The 17,022-nt window shown below is 43.8% G+C and overlaps 1 protein-coding gene across 1 annotated transcript in view; it reads left to right on the plus strand.

Moving 5' to 3' along the window:
• EXOC5 (exocyst complex component 5) overlaps positions 1 to 17,022 on the plus strand; it is a 43,618-nt gene that overhangs the window by 19,229 nt on the left and 7,367 nt on the right. The window contains exons 5-12 of the mRNA XM_053264148.1: positions 6,181 to 6,245; positions 8,864 to 8,892; positions 8,994 to 9,103; positions 9,758 to 9,802; positions 9,947 to 10,087; positions 11,550 to 11,632; positions 14,395 to 14,604; positions 15,762 to 15,909. Of these exons, the coding sequence (XP_053120123.1) occupies positions 6,181 to 6,245; positions 8,864 to 8,892; positions 8,994 to 9,103; positions 9,758 to 9,802; positions 9,947 to 10,087; positions 11,550 to 11,632; positions 14,395 to 14,604; positions 15,762 to 15,909 (831 nt within the window). The remainder of the gene's footprint in view (positions 1 to 6,180; positions 6,246 to 8,863; positions 8,893 to 8,993; positions 9,104 to 9,757; positions 9,803 to 9,946; positions 10,088 to 11,549; positions 11,633 to 14,394; positions 14,605 to 15,761; positions 15,910 to 17,022) is intronic.

Here is a 17,022-nt window from a genome sequence, read left to right on the forward strand (position 1 = left end):
TTAGAAAGTTCAATCTTTTATAAAAATGTTTTTATTTCTACTCTCTATGGCTTGAAAGAAGAATAAATAGTTTGGCATGTTTTGTAAGAGAACCACTTCTTTTTTTCTTACTAAGCTAATTGCTGCCTTGGTCCCGTTTTATATTGTATCATTTATTGTTTGATATAAATGTGCTTTATGAAGTTACTCACCTTGGGCAGACAATGGAAAGGCGGGATATTAATCTCTCACATAGTAATGATAATAATAGAGAGATTACATTTTTGTTTTGTTTTTTTAATTTATGTGCCAACAATTCATCTCTGGGGGTGGGGTGGAGCAACCAAAAACCACTTTGTCCCAATAATGGATCTCTATCGTATGCTTCTTTTAATTGAATCATTTTTCTTGTTGCTAACCATTTTTGATCTTTGACCATTGTGTTTTTAATGTTCTAGATCCCTGACTTGATCCTTTCATATCCCAGCCCGCCCCCGTAGTTATGATGCTAAACTTATAAATGTGTCTTTTTAGTAATGTCTTGCAAGTATGCTGTATAATGGCAAGGCTACTTTCTGGTCCTGCATTAATCCTGTTCTAACACACATACCCCACCACCCAGCCACCTAATGTTTCTACACATTTTCAGTACCAGTAAAGTTCTTTTTCCCAGAGGTAATCTTTGGAATACCTAAATCAGATTATGATCAGGATGTAGTATACCTAGTTTCTTCTGTGTCTCTAGCTACTCCTGGTGTTAACTCGATACATAAACAAATCCTGGAATATGAGCCCTTTCTATTTTCGCAATAATCCATATATAAGATTTTTAATTTTTATACCTTAGAATTATCACTCATTGAACAGATTTCAGTAAGCTTCTGGTTTATTGACAGGTGTTCAGATTTTTATTGATTTGGGTCACCAGCAGCATATTTGCTTTCTTTGTATATAATTTTTTAAGTGTCTTCGTTATTTTCCCAGGGAACCCTCTGGAAGGGGTTGGGGCATAATGTGGGGGGCTGCAGGAGAAGAGGGGAATGGTTGGAAATTGGGCAAAGGCATCTTCTGTGAGTAGAGCTCTGCCCATGGAAGGTGTCTCTACCCAATTTTTGGCAATCCCCGCCCCCTGTATTCCACCCCTTCCAAAGAGTCCCCCAACCTTCTGGAGATGTTTTTTGGGGGCACAGGCTGTTGCCATGGGGAGAAAGCTGTGGGAAGGTTCCTGTGCAAACTTGCTTCTGTTTTCACAGTGTTAAGTAAAACAGTGGCCCACATCCCACTCAGTGCTGCCCCTCCGGGCAGTTTCCACACTGCCTGTGCTGCTGTGTTACAAATATGATAATAAGTATTTATATACCACTTTTCAACAATAGTTCCCAAAGCAGTGTGTGTGTATCTTTCTATGAAATTCCCTGTCCCCAAAGCGCTCACAATCTAAAAAGAAACATAAGATAGACACCAGCAACAGCCACTGGAGGGAACCTGTGCTGGGGATGGATAGGGCCAGTTACTCTCCCACTACTGTCACCACTAAAATCACCACTAAAAAGCTGCCTCTTTGCTCAGTTAGCAATGCAGTTTGTTAATGCAATTAGTTAAGTGCTATGGGCATTTAAAACAAAATCCACGTAGTTGTACAAGAGTGCTGTTGCGCAAATCCTGAAAAATAGTGCACGTCCAGTTAACACTGACCTTTGGCAGTAGTGTCATGCAACTGTATTTGTGTATTTTGGGGGGATTTGTGCAACAACACTTTTGTGCAGCTATGTGGATCTTGTTTTACATGCCCACATCAGCACGGTCAGTGTGGAAACCACTCTCCGGATATTGTGCAGGAAATGGGTCAGTTTCAACAAGTGTAAACATAACAATGAACAATCTCCATTTCCAAATGACTAGTAGAATAGGTATATCTTCATCGGTTTTCTGAAAAGAAGCCAGAAAAGAATATAATTGAGCTTCTTGAGGGAAGGTGTTCCACAACTCTGGGGCCACAGCTGAGAAGGCCATACACCTTGCAGGAAATGATAATCTTACCTCACAAGAGGCTGGTACCTCAGCCTATACTGAGTCAGACCCTTGGTCCATCTAGCTCGGTATTGTCTACACAGACTGACAGTTCCTTCTCCATGGTTGCAGGCAGGAGTCTCTCTCAGCCCTATCTTGGAGATGCCAGGGAGGGAACTTGTACCTGGAGCTGGACCTCACTGGCAGGTCTTAAATCTCAGGGCTATGACATGGCTTATATTATCTGGCCTGGTAGAAATTATAAATGCTTCTCTGAGGGAGGGCAGGATGCCTCATTGTCTTGAGGCACTTATTAGACCGCTTCTGAAGAAGCCTCTCTTTGATTCCTCCAGGCCTGTCTCCAGCCTTCTGTGGCTGGGCAAGGTGATTGAGAAGGTGGTGGCCTCCCAGCTCTAGGTGGTCTTGGAGGAAACTGATCATCTCTCTAGACCCATTTCAAACTGGCTTTTGGGCGGGCTGTGGGGTGGAGAATGTCTTGGTTGGCCTGATGGATGATCTCCAATTGGGAATTGACAGAGGAAGTGTGACTCTGTTGGTCCTTTTGGATCTCTCGGCAGCTTTTGATACTATCGACCATAGTATCCTTCTGGAACGTCTGAGGGAATTGGGGATGGGAGACACTGCTTTGCAGTGGTTCCGCTCCTACCTCTCGGGCAGATTCCAGATGGCGTCTCTTGGATTTGTTTGCAAAATCTGAACCTTTGTATGGTGTCCCTCAGGGCTCTATATTGTCTCCGATGTTGTTTAATATCTACATGAAACCGCTGAGAGAGATAATCAGGAGATTTGGTGCAGGGTGTTATCCGTATGCTGATGACACCCAGATCTATTTCTCCATGTCAATGTCATCAGGAGAAGGCATAACCTCCCTAAATGCCTCCCTGGAGGCAGTAATGGGCTGGATGAAGGATAACAAACTGAGGCTGAATCCAGATCAGTGTTCCCTCTAACAGGGATTCCCAGATGTTACTGACTACAACTCCCATATCCCCCAAAGAAAAGCCATTGGAGCTGGGATTCTGGGAGTTGTAGTCAACAACATCTGGGAATCCCTGATCCAAATAAGATGGAGGTACTTATTGTGCGGGGTTGGCACTCCGGAGACGTTTTGATCTGCCAGTTCTGCATGGGGTCACGCTCCCTCGGAAGGAACAGGTATGCAGTCTGGGGGTGCTTCTGGATCTGAATCTCTCCCTTGTGTCCCAGGTTGAGGTGGTGGCCAGAGGTGCTTTTTATCAGCTTTGGCTGATACGCCAGTTGTATCTGTTTCTTGAGATGAACGACCTCAAAATGGTTGTATTTGTGCTGGTAACCTCTAGGCTGGATTACTGCAATGTGTTCTATGTGGGGCTGCCTTTGTATGTATTCTGGAAATTGCAGTTGGTCCAGAATGCAGTAGCCAGGTTGGTCTCTGGGTCATCTAGAAGTGAACATATTACTCCTGTGTTGAAAGAACTATACTGGCTGGTAATATGTTTCCAGGCAAAATACAAAGTGCTGGTTATTACCTTTAAAGCTTAAAGGTAAGCTAAAGTTTGCTGTTGAGTCAGTGTCAACTCCTGGTGACTGCAGAGCCCTGTGGTTCTCTTTGGTAGAAATACAGAAGGGGTTTACCATTGCCATCTCCCGCACATATGAGATGATGCCTTTCAGCATCTTCCTAGATCGCTGCTGCCTGATATAGGTGTTTCCCATAGTCTGGGAAACATACCAGCGGGGATTCGAACTGGCAACCTCTGGCTTGCTAGTCAAGTCATTTCCCTACTGCGCCATTAGGTGGCTCCTCTTAGCTTAGGCCCTGGGTATTTAAGAGAACGTCATCTTCACCATGAGCAACACCACCTGTTAAGATCATCTGGAGAGGTTCGTCTGCGGTTGCTGCCAGCCCGTCTGTTGGCTACTTGGGAACGGGACTTCTCCATTGCTGTCCCTGGACTTTGGAATGCGCTCCCTGTTGAAATAAGAGCCTCCCCATCTCTGGCAACGTTTAAAAAGGCACTGAAAACACATTTATTCACGCAGGCTATTAATTAGATTTATAGTTTTAATATTTTAATGTTGGGTTTGAAATGATTTTGATTTTGATTTTAATTGTTTGATTTTAATGTTTAAATGATTTTAATTGTAAACTACCCAGAGACACAAGTTGTGGGAGTATAGAAATATGTTAAATAAAATAAATAGTATGGGAGAATCTTTGATTATACAATCTAGAAATCTTTCCTCCTTTGGTATTATAAGTCACTATCACCTTGTTTATAATAAATCTGGCATGATCTACGTGTGGGATAGCAGCTGTGTGGAGGATCCTGATGGGGTCCTGGAACTTCCAATAAATCACTGTTTCTCCTCTCTCCGAATGTTTATGGGCTCATGCAGACAACACAATTGGATCTTGGGGGAATAAGAGTTCTGGGTGTGCCTCCCATCCAGCCCTCCCTCTCTGCCAGTGCAGCCTCCTCATGTCCAGAGCCAGGGGTGTAGCTACCATTGTGTGAGCGGGTTCAAAGAACCCGGGCCGCCGGTGAAAATGGCCGCCAAAGCCCCATGGCTTGGGCTCCAACGGAGCCCAGAGCGAACTCCTCCTTCCCACACCCGGGCTGCTGAGAGCCCGGGCGAGCTCTCAGCTTGTTATTTCGGTCAGCGTTGGCTGCCCGATAGGACGTTTCTCCAAAGGGGAAAACGTCGTATCGGGCAGCTGGCGCTGCCTGAAATAACAAACAGAGCTTTCGCTCGGGCTCTCGGCAACCTGGGCGGGAGGGCAGAGTTTGCTCTGGGCCCCTCTGGAGCCCGAGCCACGACCCTGTGTGTGTGACATCATGCACAAGGGCGTAACTGGAGGGGGCTGCCGAGCAGGGCCAGACCCCGGCCGCCTTTTGGCTGGCTCCGCGGCTGTCCAGAGCAAGGCTCTTACTGTGGGGTGGGCCTTCTGAAGTGCAGCTGGATTGGAGACAAAGCTCCAGAGTGCTGCTTGGAGAGCAGCTCTCCCTCACCCCCCACCCGTTTCTCAAGTCTCAGTTTCCTTGTGAGATATCAGCAAGGATTTTCACTTCCCACAGGATGCCCTCTGTTGTGTGTGTCCCTAGCAAATGTCCAAACATCTCTCCGTGTTCACAGGCCTCCTTTAAACTTCAAAGGGTCTGATTGCCTTCTAATCTTAGCTGTTTTCAAAACGGAACCTTGCCTATTTTTAACGCAGCTTTGCAAATCTCACTGAAGTTTACTGGCCTTGGTGATAAAACCTGCCCAGCTATTCTTGCCTATCATGACAAGCAGTCATGAAAAGACAAATCACTCACTTCACCTGTAATGCTAGCCAGTGCCTCTCTGTGCCATGGACTAGAATTTTGCAGGTGTCTTAAACACTCTTACATTGTTGCTAAAATTTTGATTGCGTTTTGGTTGAAGGCTTTCTTTATGCAGGCTTGAGGACAAATTTATTTTGGCAATTTCTCCTTCCCAAGGAACTTAAGGATACTCACTTTGTTAAGCTTCCAGGCATCAGATTGTGAGACGTTTCCTTGAAGAAAGCATTGTATTGCCTCTGAGCTGACTGCAAGGGTTACAAGACACTTTACCTTCTGACTCAACAGATATGCTCCCCTTTGCTCTACTGCAAAGGACAGGATAATGAGGCGACAGCTGTGCCAGAAGGCACAGCTGTGTCTTAGATGTGAGAAGTTGTAGCAGGAATTTCCCACAAAATTCTATTAGGGTAGTCCTGTGTGCAGTAAGGGAGACGCTCATATGAGGAGCCAGAGAGTTGGAGATTGTAGTTATTTATTATTAGAAGTACCTCTTGTCCTTACGGCTTTGAGGTAGAAGGTGAGGGTTTGACACTAATGGCCAACATTGCACTCCAGCACACAAAGCTCCCCAAGGGATTTTGTTCTGTCTCAAGCTAGGAATCCAACCTCTCTCTCATTAGTGGGGCCCCTGATTTTGAAATACAAGGGAAGGAGGGAGGTTCCAGGTTACTCATCCATTGCAGTTGCATTATCTTGCCACTTGGAAGGGCTTCATTTAATTTTTTTTTAAAAAACACCAAATAATTAATACACATTTTCTGCATATTAGCAAAGATGCTGGAAAACGTTTTCCATTTGGGGAAGCAAGTGATCTACTGGTAAGGTTCATTTTAATAGTGAATTGTATGTCTTTCCCCAATAGATTGAAGAGGCAGCAGATATTATCCAGAAGCTGCATCTGATAGCACAAGAATTACCTTTTGACAGGTAAAGTGTGAAATCATTTACTTAATCACTTATAGCCCACCCTCTGCCTAGTGATGCCGGTTACCACTACTATGGACATGTATATACTGTTACCCAACAGAAGTTCTCAAAGTGGTTTACATGGGGACATAAATAATAAACTTTGCACGCAGAGTAACATGCTGTTGCAGGCATCTGAAGCAATGCCTGCAGTGTTATGCAAGAGCGCTCATGCACTACTGCCTAAAAATTTGCAATTTTCAGTTGCATAATGCCCCACCCATTGTTCCCAATGAGCATCGTATTGTGAAACGTCAACAGCACAATTGTAGATGGTAGTGCAAGAATACTCTGGCGCAACTTTGCGGACATTGCTTCCAATGCCCACAGCAGTAGAGGCAGTAGAGAGCCACCTGCATTACTGTGTGTGGGATGTTGGCCCCTTTTCATTTCTCTTTGCTGTGCATGTGGCAGACTGTGATAGTTGATTTCCTCACTCACTTTGCTAGCAGAAGGCAGACTTCAACTAAAATCCTTTGTCTCTCTTTTCTTAAAAATCAAATCATTCCTTTAAGGAGTTCAAGGTGATATATATAGGCTACCCACCCTGGGCATCTTTTATCCACACAATACTCTGGTGAGGTTGGTTAGGTTGAGAAGAGTGACTGACTCAAGGTCACCTAGTAAATTTAATGCCAGAGTGGGGAATTTGAAGCTAGGTCCTCCACCCCATAAGTCCAGCTCTATCTATCCTATCCCACTCTGACTCTCGTGAAGAGAGTCTGGAACTCCTTCTCTTCCATAGCCTGTCATTTAGGGCCAGCTATTCTGCTGCTGAATCACTATTCTTTAAAAAAGGGTTCACTAATTTATCTGAAGGTGAATTTTTCTGGTTGTTGCAGAGCACTTCTGTTTGGAGCTCAGCTTTAGAGGTTTTATACTCTTCAGCCTAGGATAGTATTACAAGCAGCACCTCAGGCAGCTGTGCCATTGGCTGCAGTAGAAGTTGGGCTGCGCCTCAAGCTGGAAGGTGCAATGAATGGAAACCATCAAACACTGCATTTTTTTTGGTCAGGCTGAATCCTGATACTTTTTCAACATGAAAGCTCTCCCTCAGGGGAAATTGCTATTAAGAGAAACTTTATAATAGTCTGAGTTGCTCCTTAGGTTGTTTGATTATAGACTTCCTTTCAACAAATTATGAGCCCCACCGCCCATTGAAGAAGTCTGGAGAGGTCCGTCTCCTGTTGCCACCAGCTTGGCTGGTGGCCACACGGGGACGGGCCTTCTTGGTTGCTGCCCCAAGACTGTGGAATGCGCTCCCTGCTGAAATACGATCCTTCCCATCTCTGAAAATTTTTAAAAAGCCCACCTCTTCCAAAAGCTTTTTCAGCTTTTAAAATTTTCAAGTTTTAATCTGTTTTGACTTTTAGATTGTTAAAATTATTTTAAGTTTTTTGTGTATGTTTTAACTTGTTTTATAGTTGTTGTTAACCACCCAGAGATGAAAGTTTGGGGTGGTGTACAAATTGGACAGCTAGAGAGATAAAATTGATCAAGGTGGCTTACAAATAAAAGCATAAAAATTAAAACCACCACCACAGTTTCAGATTAGTTGTTGAAAACATGAGCATGGTTAAAAGGCCAGGGAAAATAAAAAGGCCTTTGCCTGGTACCAAAAGAATAATAGCAGAGTTCCACAAATGGAGTCACAACCAAAAGGGCCCTCATGCCCTTTGTTCTCCATCTGCCTTTTAATCAGATGGTGGAGTCACCCAGAGTCTCCTCTAGATGTTGCCTATAAAGGCATCTTAGTGTTCAGGCAAGTTGATGAGGCTACTTCATATCTCAGTTGGGAGTGGCTCCGAGGAAGGAAGACCAAGCATGTTCAAAATGAATTAAGAATCGGCAATAAATTATTTTCTGTAGCTGATGGGTTTTTTTTGCCTTGTGCATCGTCTCGTGCCATCTCTGACACATCACACATTTTTCCTTTTAATGGGTAGATAAAGAGATGAGCCACTTGTGCTAAAAGTCTACAGATGGAGAACTGCAGCTTAGCATTAGTAACTTACGCATCTCTTCCCTTGTGAGTCTCTGCTTTGAGTTGGTAATTGAATACTGGCCTCCCAGCTTCAACCCTTTGTCCATTGGACTTCACTGGTTTGCTTCCTGCTAACTGTGGTTATCGAAAACATCTCATGTAACAAACCTGTGTTTGCCTCCAAGTGTGTGCTTGACACTTGCAGTCCCTGTATCTTTTGAAAAAAACGGTACCCGTATGAGACGCATGTTTGTTGCATGGAAATATGTTGGCATTAGTTGCTTTTCTTTCTCAAGTGTACACTTAACACATTTGGTTGTACATCCAAAAACTGAGTGTGTGAAGGTGGCACTTGGCAGGAGGGTTGAACTGTTTACAGGTATGGGTTTTAATTGGGGAGCGGTAGAGCATCTGCTTAGCATGCAGAAGGTCTCAGGTTCAATCCCTGGTATCTCCAGGTGGGTTGGGAAATACCTGTCTGAACCCCTGCAGAGCTGCTGCCAGTCAGTGTAGGCAGTACTGAACTAGATGGACCAATGGTCTGGCACAGTATAAGGCAGCTTCCTATGTAACTCTTACTGTGTTTTCTCAACAGATTTTCTGAAGTAAAATCCAAAATAGCAAGTAAGTTTCCCTTTCTGCTGCCCTTGCTTTGTTTTGTCTTGTTTGAAGATGTACCTGTTCCGCCAACTCTGGTGTTCTGTTGTTTATCCCCCCATACTCAGGTAAGTACCATGATTTAGAGTGCCAACTGATCCAGGAATTTACCAATGCGCAGAGAAGAGGGCAGATCTCCAGGATGAGAGAAGTAGCTGCAGTCTTACTTCACTTTAAGGTAAGGAGAGGGGTCTCTCAATGACTTTGGATGCAATTTGAGGCAAGGTTTCGGAACTTAAAAGTATTTAAATAATTATGGCTCAAAATAGGACCTTCTAGACACTGTGATTTTTCTCTAGGGGACTGTGCGGCTATTGCCAACCCACCCTGATGATTTTGTTCCAGCAAGCTATTCCCCAGCACTAACCACTGCATGCTGGGGGGCGGGGGGTGGGGAGGGGGTAATCTACTTTTCAACAACAACACAACCGTAAAGTGGTTTACATAGCAAAGGAATGATGGCTCCCTGTTCCCAAGGGGCTCGTAATCTCAAAAGAGATACAGGCACGAGACACCAGCAAACTGCTACCGGAAGTGCTGTGCTGGATTGAATAGGGTTTCCCATTGTTTCCACCGATTTGGATAGTGGGAGGAGGAAAGAGAATCGGATTCCAAGGTTGCTCGGATCATCTCAACCAGCCAATTATTTGGTTTCTTTTTCTGGTCCTGCCTTTGCTGGCCTCCTGCAGTATTCCAGTGGACTGAGGAAGGAAACAAAGGAATCAGGGAAGGGATGTACTGCACCCCATGCCCTTGCCAAAAAATAACTTATATATACACACAAACACAGTAGTAAAATGTGGCTGAATTGTGATCTCTTTTCCTCCCAAAGGGCTATTCTCACTGTGTTGATGTATATATAAAGCAATGCCAAGAGGTAAGGCTTTGAGTTTCTTTAAATCAGATTTACAAATAATATCTGGATAATATTGCATAGTTTTACAGCTATGGACACTTTGATGGTAGGATGACTCTAGCTTATTGGTTTCTCTCCCCCCCCCACACGCCCTTTAATTTCCAGGGTGCCTACTTAAGGAGTGATATTTTTGAAGATACGGCTATTCTCTGCCAGAGTGCGAACAAGCAGGTTGGAGATATATTTAGCAGTCCAGAGACTGTAATGGCCAAACTTATCCAGAATATCTTCGAAATCAGACTTCAGGTGACTTGAAGTAATACTAAAAAGAAGGTTGTTAAAACATCCTTGTTTATTCTTAAGCATTTTAACAGAACAGTTTGTGTTGGCAGTTCTTGGTACAAGTGGTAATGCTTTATTTCCTTGCATGGTACATACCCTTTCCCCAAGTGTGTGTGTAGATATAGATTTTAAAAAAACAGAAGCCTGTTCCTTGGGTCCTGTGCAAAAGGAGTCATAAGTGGAAACGATTGTTGTGACTACTCAGTTCACCTTCCTCCTTGGTTGCATTCCAAAAAGTGCTTGACTAAAGGTGCCTGTTTTCTTCCTTTTCAAAAACAACTTTTATGTTCAGTGGTCCTGATAGTGTAGGCATGACTACCAGACCCAACAAAACCAGGCTCACCAAACATAAAAGTTGTATTCAAAAAGAAAGAAAACAGGCATTTTTAGTCAAGTACTTCTTGGAATACAAACCCAAAGTTGAAGAATTCAGTTCTGGTGTCTTGAGGGGCAATATACAGATTTTTACTCCAGTTACAGGATTTCTTTACTTACAGCACCAAAGGAGTTATCTACGTTAGTGGTTTCCATGTAACACCGAGAAAAGGGAAAACCTTGGGGGTTTTGAGGCTTGCTCTCTGATCACTGTTTATTGCAGAAGGATATACAAATGGTTTAGTTGAGTTTGACAACACAGCAGGGACTTACTTGTCCCGCAGCCTAATGCGGCTGTTGCAAAACCGCTTGCCCTGCTGCAGGACTCTATCATGCATGGGCAAGAGGGCCGTACCGGAACTACTGACCTCTTGTGTGAGCCCATGTCACGCAACTCTTTCCATTGTTCCCATTGGAAGCAGTGAGCGATGTGAGATCATGCAAGGGACCAGTCGTTCCAGTACTGCCCTCTTGTGCAGCACCGTCGCTCTGTGTGTTAAAGCCCTGTAACTGCACAGGTGACTCTACATCACCTGCATTAGGCTGCAGGACATGCCACCATATTTAAAAGAAAAGAATCTCCAGTCAGCACTTTGGAGAAGCCTTTTCTGCTGGGACCTGAACCTGCCTCAGTGGGTTGCAAATCTACACACTTAATATCTGAGAATCGGAAGCATTTGAATATTTTGGTGCATCATTCAGGTCAGGTGGAGGGATAAGCAGCAAATATTTGGTAGGAGCAATGCCAAGGGGATTGGGGTAGCTGTGCCCCGCCCCCCCCCCCCCGCTGCCCAACAGCATGACAGAGGGAAAAGTACTGATAGGTTGCAATTAAAAGGCTAGTTTTGAAGAGTGCCAAAATTAAAGAATGCAGTTTGGAGATGGCAGGTGTAAATGGAAGGAGGCATTGGCATTGATTGTGATGAACACTGTGCTTTTTAAAAACATCAGTGGTCTTAGATAAGCTGGCTTCCGTATCTATGAACGTGTACAAGACACATACATTCCTGAGGGAAATAAAGACCTGGAAATGTTGGCCTTCATTTCACAGAGTTATATCAAAGACCAGTTGGAAGAACATAAGAAGTCTGATGCAGAGCAGTATCTTCAGAGCCTCTATGAGCTGTACACAAGGTTGGTGCTGCTTAGTAATTTGCTTTTCCTCTGAAGCGTTACATTTACACTCTATAACGGTGAGGGTGGAAAAGGCCCAAGTCTGCTTGCTTGCTAGCTTACTTGACATTTCCTGCTAACTGGACAAAGGGGTACCTTTAAAGTGGTAATTCTCCTATATATGACGGGGAGAACAGCTGTCCCTAGTCAGCCCAGCAGAGCTGCTCTCTAGTGTCTAGTGCTGCTGTTCCCTGAGCGCAGGGAACTCCCCGCCCACCAATACCTTTTGTATTGTAATGTAAACTGCTTTGAGAACTTTTTTTGTTTTGTTGAAAAGCAGTATAGGAATATTTTTAATACTATTTTTTAATATTTATACCTTGCCTTTCTCCACGACAGCTTGCGATAGATTATTCAAGGGGCTCCCAACCTTTGGTCCCCAAGATGTTGCTGAACTACAATACCCATCATCCCCAGCTAAAATTTATTGTGGCTGGAGATGCTGGGAGTTGTAGTTCAGCAGCACCTGGAGTACCAAAGGTTGGGAACCCCTGGATTATACAATCCATTGCAAAGATATGATGGTGGGACAGCCAAGAGAGCCGTTGGGTGCGGGGGAACACGAGACTAAAACCTTTCCTCCTGCTGCCGTCCTTAAGAGCTTGTGTCGCCATAGCAGGGTTACTCTTCCCTGTCCCTTTACTGTTCTTTTATTCTTTTTCCTCCTGGAATTGGGCAATATCTCAGTGTTATAGTTATGCACAGATAGTTCTGCACCACTGCCCACCGCCAAAGTAAAGGCTGGGGCATGGGAGAAGGATTGAAATTCTCCCTTACTGTAGCATTCAGAAAGAACCGGAAGCCCAGGCTTTGCAGTGTCAGAAGAAAAGCAGTGCCCATTGTTGATGGGAATATACAGATGAATATATGTACCGTATATTCAGCATTATTAACTGCCTTCCTCTCGCTGGCTCCCCAAAGAAAACAAACACTCTGTGGTGGAAGAGTGGGATGCTGGCGGGCGGGGCTAGGATGAGAGAACTGCAGCGTGCCAATCTGGGCCAGTGTAATATATGACACATTTAGGTTAGTGTCTGTTCACTGGAAATTATTTGTTATGCTAAATAAACTGGGAATGGAGCACTATTCATAATGGTGTACATATAGTCAGTGCGTGGACTGAGTCAGCCATTCCGCTTCTAGTCAAATTCAAGTCATCTGGAATGTGTCAGTGCAGGTATTTCCTACATGAACTTGTAAAAAAAGATTTTTTCATTCAATGTACATCCTTTTCATTTCTTTCCCCTAAAAAAAAAATAATAATCACTAGTCCAGACACAAAGCCTGTTGGCCTGCCTTTCATGTGGAGGTGAGGATGGGGAGGTTACTATCCAAACAGTAGAACAAGACAGTTCATTTCATTCAGGTAGCAAGGTGTGGATTGGTAACTGGTTGAAGGACAGGAAACAGAGGGTAGGTATAAATGGAGAGTTTTCACAATGGAGGGAAGTAAGAAGTGAGGTCCTCCAGGGATTTGTACTGGGACCAGTGCTTTTTAATTTATTCATAAATGATCTAGAAGTTGGGGTAAGCAGCGAGGTGGCCAGATTTGCAGATGATACCAAACTCTTTCGAGTAGTGAAATCCAAAACTGATTGTGAGGAGCTCCAAAAAGGAGCTCTCCAAACTGGGTGAGTGGGCAACAAAATGGCAAATGCGGTTCAGTGTTGGCAAGTGTAAAGTGATGCATATTGGGATGAAAAAGCTCAACTTCAAGTATACTCTGATGGGATCTGAGCTGTCAGTGACTGACCAGGAGAGGGATCTTGGCAGCTGTCAAAAAGGCCAATTCCATGCCATGAATCATTAGGAAGGGGATTGAAAATAAAACGCCTAATATTATAATGTCCTTATACAAAACTATGGTGCAACCACACCTGGAGTATTGTGTACAATTCTGGTCACCACATCTAAAGAAGGATATTGTAGAACTGGAAAAGGTGCAGAAGAGGGCAACCAAGATGATCAGGGGCCTGGAGCACCTTACAAGGGAAGACTACAACACCTGGGGCTTTTTAGTTTAGAAAAAAGACGACTGCAGGGAGACATGATAGAGGTCTATAAAATCATGCACAGTGTAGAGAGTGGATAGAGATAAATTTCTCTCTCTCACACACACATAACACTAGAACCATTGGTCATCCCATGAAATTGGTTGCCAATAAATTTAGGTCCAACAAACAGAAGTACTTTTTCACACAACGCATAATCAACTTGTGGAATTATCTGCCACAAGATGTGGTGTTGGCTACTAGTTTGGATTGCTTTAAGAGGGATTTGGTTAACTTCATGGAGGAGAGGTCTATCAGTAGCTACTAGTCAGAGGGCTATAGGCCACCTCCAGCCTCGAAGGCAAGACACCTCTGAGTACCAGTTGCAGGGGAGTAACAGCATGAGAGAGGGCATGCCCTCAACTCCTGCCTGTGGGCTTCCAGCGGCATCTGGTGGGCTCCTGTGTGGAACACGATGCTAGACTAGATGGGCCTTGGGCCTGATCCAACAGGGCTGTTCTTATGTTCTTACACAGGAGTTTTAGTGCTCTCCCATCCAGGGGACCTGCCAGGTCTGTGCCTGCTTAGCTTGGGCAGTGCTGCATCATTGGATGTACCCACACCACAGGGCATCCCCTAGCCTAGGTGAACTTTGCAAATACTTTTATATCTGTGTTTTATCTCCTATCAAATGCCTTCCTTCCTTCCCTTGTTTTCCTTCCTAACATAAAGGACTACTAATCTTTCAAGCAAATTGATGGAGTTTAACTTGGGTACTGATAAGCAGACTTTCTTGTCTAAGCTTATCAAATCCATCTTCATTTCCTACTTGGAGAATTACATTGAGGTGGAAATTGGTTATTTGAGAAGCAGGAGCTCCATGATTTTACAGCGCTATTATGATTCAAAAAATCACCAGAAGAGAGCCATTGGGAGTGGAGGGTAAGCTTCGTTTCAGGTCTCTTAAAATTGTATGTTTATAATTAACTTGTTCAGAATTTTCAAGCCTACTTGATGGGCACATTGTTTTTTTAATATTTCAAATAAAATTATGACTGTATTGTAATTATGTTACATTGCACAAGATTGGCAAGTATAACACATCCGTACCATGTACCTCCTTTTAAAAAAACAACACCACATAAACATGGTGTGCATGTGTGTCAGGGAATTTCTGCATTCTTTTGTGATACTGTAGCATAGGGGCTCTCAAATCTTGGGTCCCCAGATGTTGTTGGATTACAACTGCCATCATCCCCATCCTTCAGCCATAGTGTCTGGGATATGATGGGAATTGTAGTCCAACAGCATCTGGGACCCAAGGTTGGGAAACCCTATGCTCTAGGAGAAAAGGAAATTTCAATTTTTGTGGTGCAGCCCCTCACTGTGTTCCTCTATTTTGTTATACAAAAGGTGAACCAGGAGAGGACAGGTGAAAGCTTCAGGTGCCTGTTCCTCTCCCACCAAAGGCCATCTAAGATTGTCTTTTGAGGAGGATTCCAGAAGAGAGAAGGAGGCAGATGATGACAAAATTGGACTCTGTTCTTGCTCCTGCTGGTTTTCTTCCTCTGTGGTAGGACTCCAGTTGGGAAGTAGAATACAGATCTAGTAAACCGAGTGGTGGAGGTGGTATAATAGAGCAGTCATTTCCTGTGGTGTGAACACCCACTCCATTTGCCCTGCTGTTGTCCCTGATCCAACAGATTTTGCCAGTTTTGAAGTACTACAAAGCTGCTGGACCAGAGATAACAGTGGGGCAAAGGAAATGCATATGTGTTCCATGGACATACCACCTTCAGCTCTGTCAAAACTGGTTGTTTCTCTCCAGCCAAGGCACTTTCTCCCCAGGCACTCTCTTAGTCAGTCTTGTAGGTCATGATGGAACATAAGGGAAGAGGCTGGCTTTTAAGGTCTGACATGTTGGGTCCTTTCGTTCCTTCATGAAACTTCTTTGTTTTGGTTGCATATGGTGTGTTGCTTTTCTCAAGAATGTAAGGCATCTGTTGCTGTTTATAAAGCGTAAAAAGTGATGCCCTTTGTATGGCCCAAAGTAACACAAGGTTTGAATAAACCTTCCCTGTGGGTGTTCCTCTTCTTAGGATTCAAGACCTCAAAGAGAGAATAAGGCAACGGACAAACCTGTCACTGGGCCCAAGTATTGATACCCATGGTGAGACGTTCCTGTCCCAGGATGTTGTGGTTAATCTCTTGCAAGAAACTAAACAGGCTTTTGAAAGGTGCCACAGGGTGCGTATGTACACAATAAAATACCTAATGATTTGTCAGAGTATAGTGCACACACAGAGACTGTTTTAGTCCCTGCTCTCTTTTATGACTCGGATTTTTATAGATTTTTATGAGCTGTTTTGGAAATTGTTTTTAGTGGGCAAAGGAGCATATAAATATTAGCTGATCTACTGGTGACGCAATACGCATAATGGATCTACACCAAATTCTTCTCTCCAGACCTTTTTATTGTGTAGATTAAAAGAAAATTAAAAACTACAAATAAAGAACAGACGTTTCAATGTACAGACGCCAACTTCAGTGTTCCATGTCTCAGTGTTTAAAATCCTCACTCTTATATCCCAGATACTCTCCCTCAATCTAATCAGGCACCTGATTAGCTTGTGGAAAGAAAAAAACAGAATGGGAGGGGGGAAGGAGAGTAAGGTGGAAATTGATGACTCACAACTTTGCCTGCTTAACACTAACTGACAGAAAAACCAGGGCGGGGGGAGGTTGTAGGCTAAATTGCTTCTTACCCTTCTAAATATTTGAAATAAGCTTCTCAGAATATGTTTGGTTTTTAGTGGAAAAGAGCATATAAATGTGAAATATATCAGACATCTTGCTGTCTGGACATGAATCAGGTTGATGGGAGCCCCAAGATACTTTGGAGGCCCTCTGGGGTCTTTCCTTCCTCCACCTCTTGGACATTATAGCAATGAATTTATCTCAAAGTCCACTTCAGTGTTTAAGTACTGTAGCCTTTTAAACCAGATTCTGATAGTGTTTCCAGAAATTAAACTGAAGGATCCTGCTGAGACTGGAAAGAGGATGATGCACAAATCTATCTATCTAGCTATCTATCTATGAGAGAGATAGAGATAGATGGGGGGCGGGCGGGCGGGGGAGAGACTGGAAATGGTTCTGCGCAAGGTGCAAGGAACAGTATTTGGTCCTGAGGACAAATGGAGCTTCTGAGACTTCAGCTCATGTTTCCATGCATTTCTCTGCAACCATGAGGATTTTATTTTCATAAAATGAAGACCAGGATTCTTAGGATACTAAGAAGAACCTGGCACTTGCATATTCTCCCCTGACCCCACACAGTTGTGTTGAGTTGGTTGCAAAGAA

The sequence above is a fragment of the Hemicordylus capensis genome, chromosome 1, assembly GCF_027244095.1.
Source record: "Hemicordylus capensis ecotype Gifberg chromosome 1, rHemCap1.1.pri, whole genome shotgun sequence".
NCBI classification, from domain to species: domain Eukaryota; kingdom Metazoa; phylum Chordata; class Lepidosauria; order Squamata; family Cordylidae; genus Hemicordylus; species Hemicordylus capensis.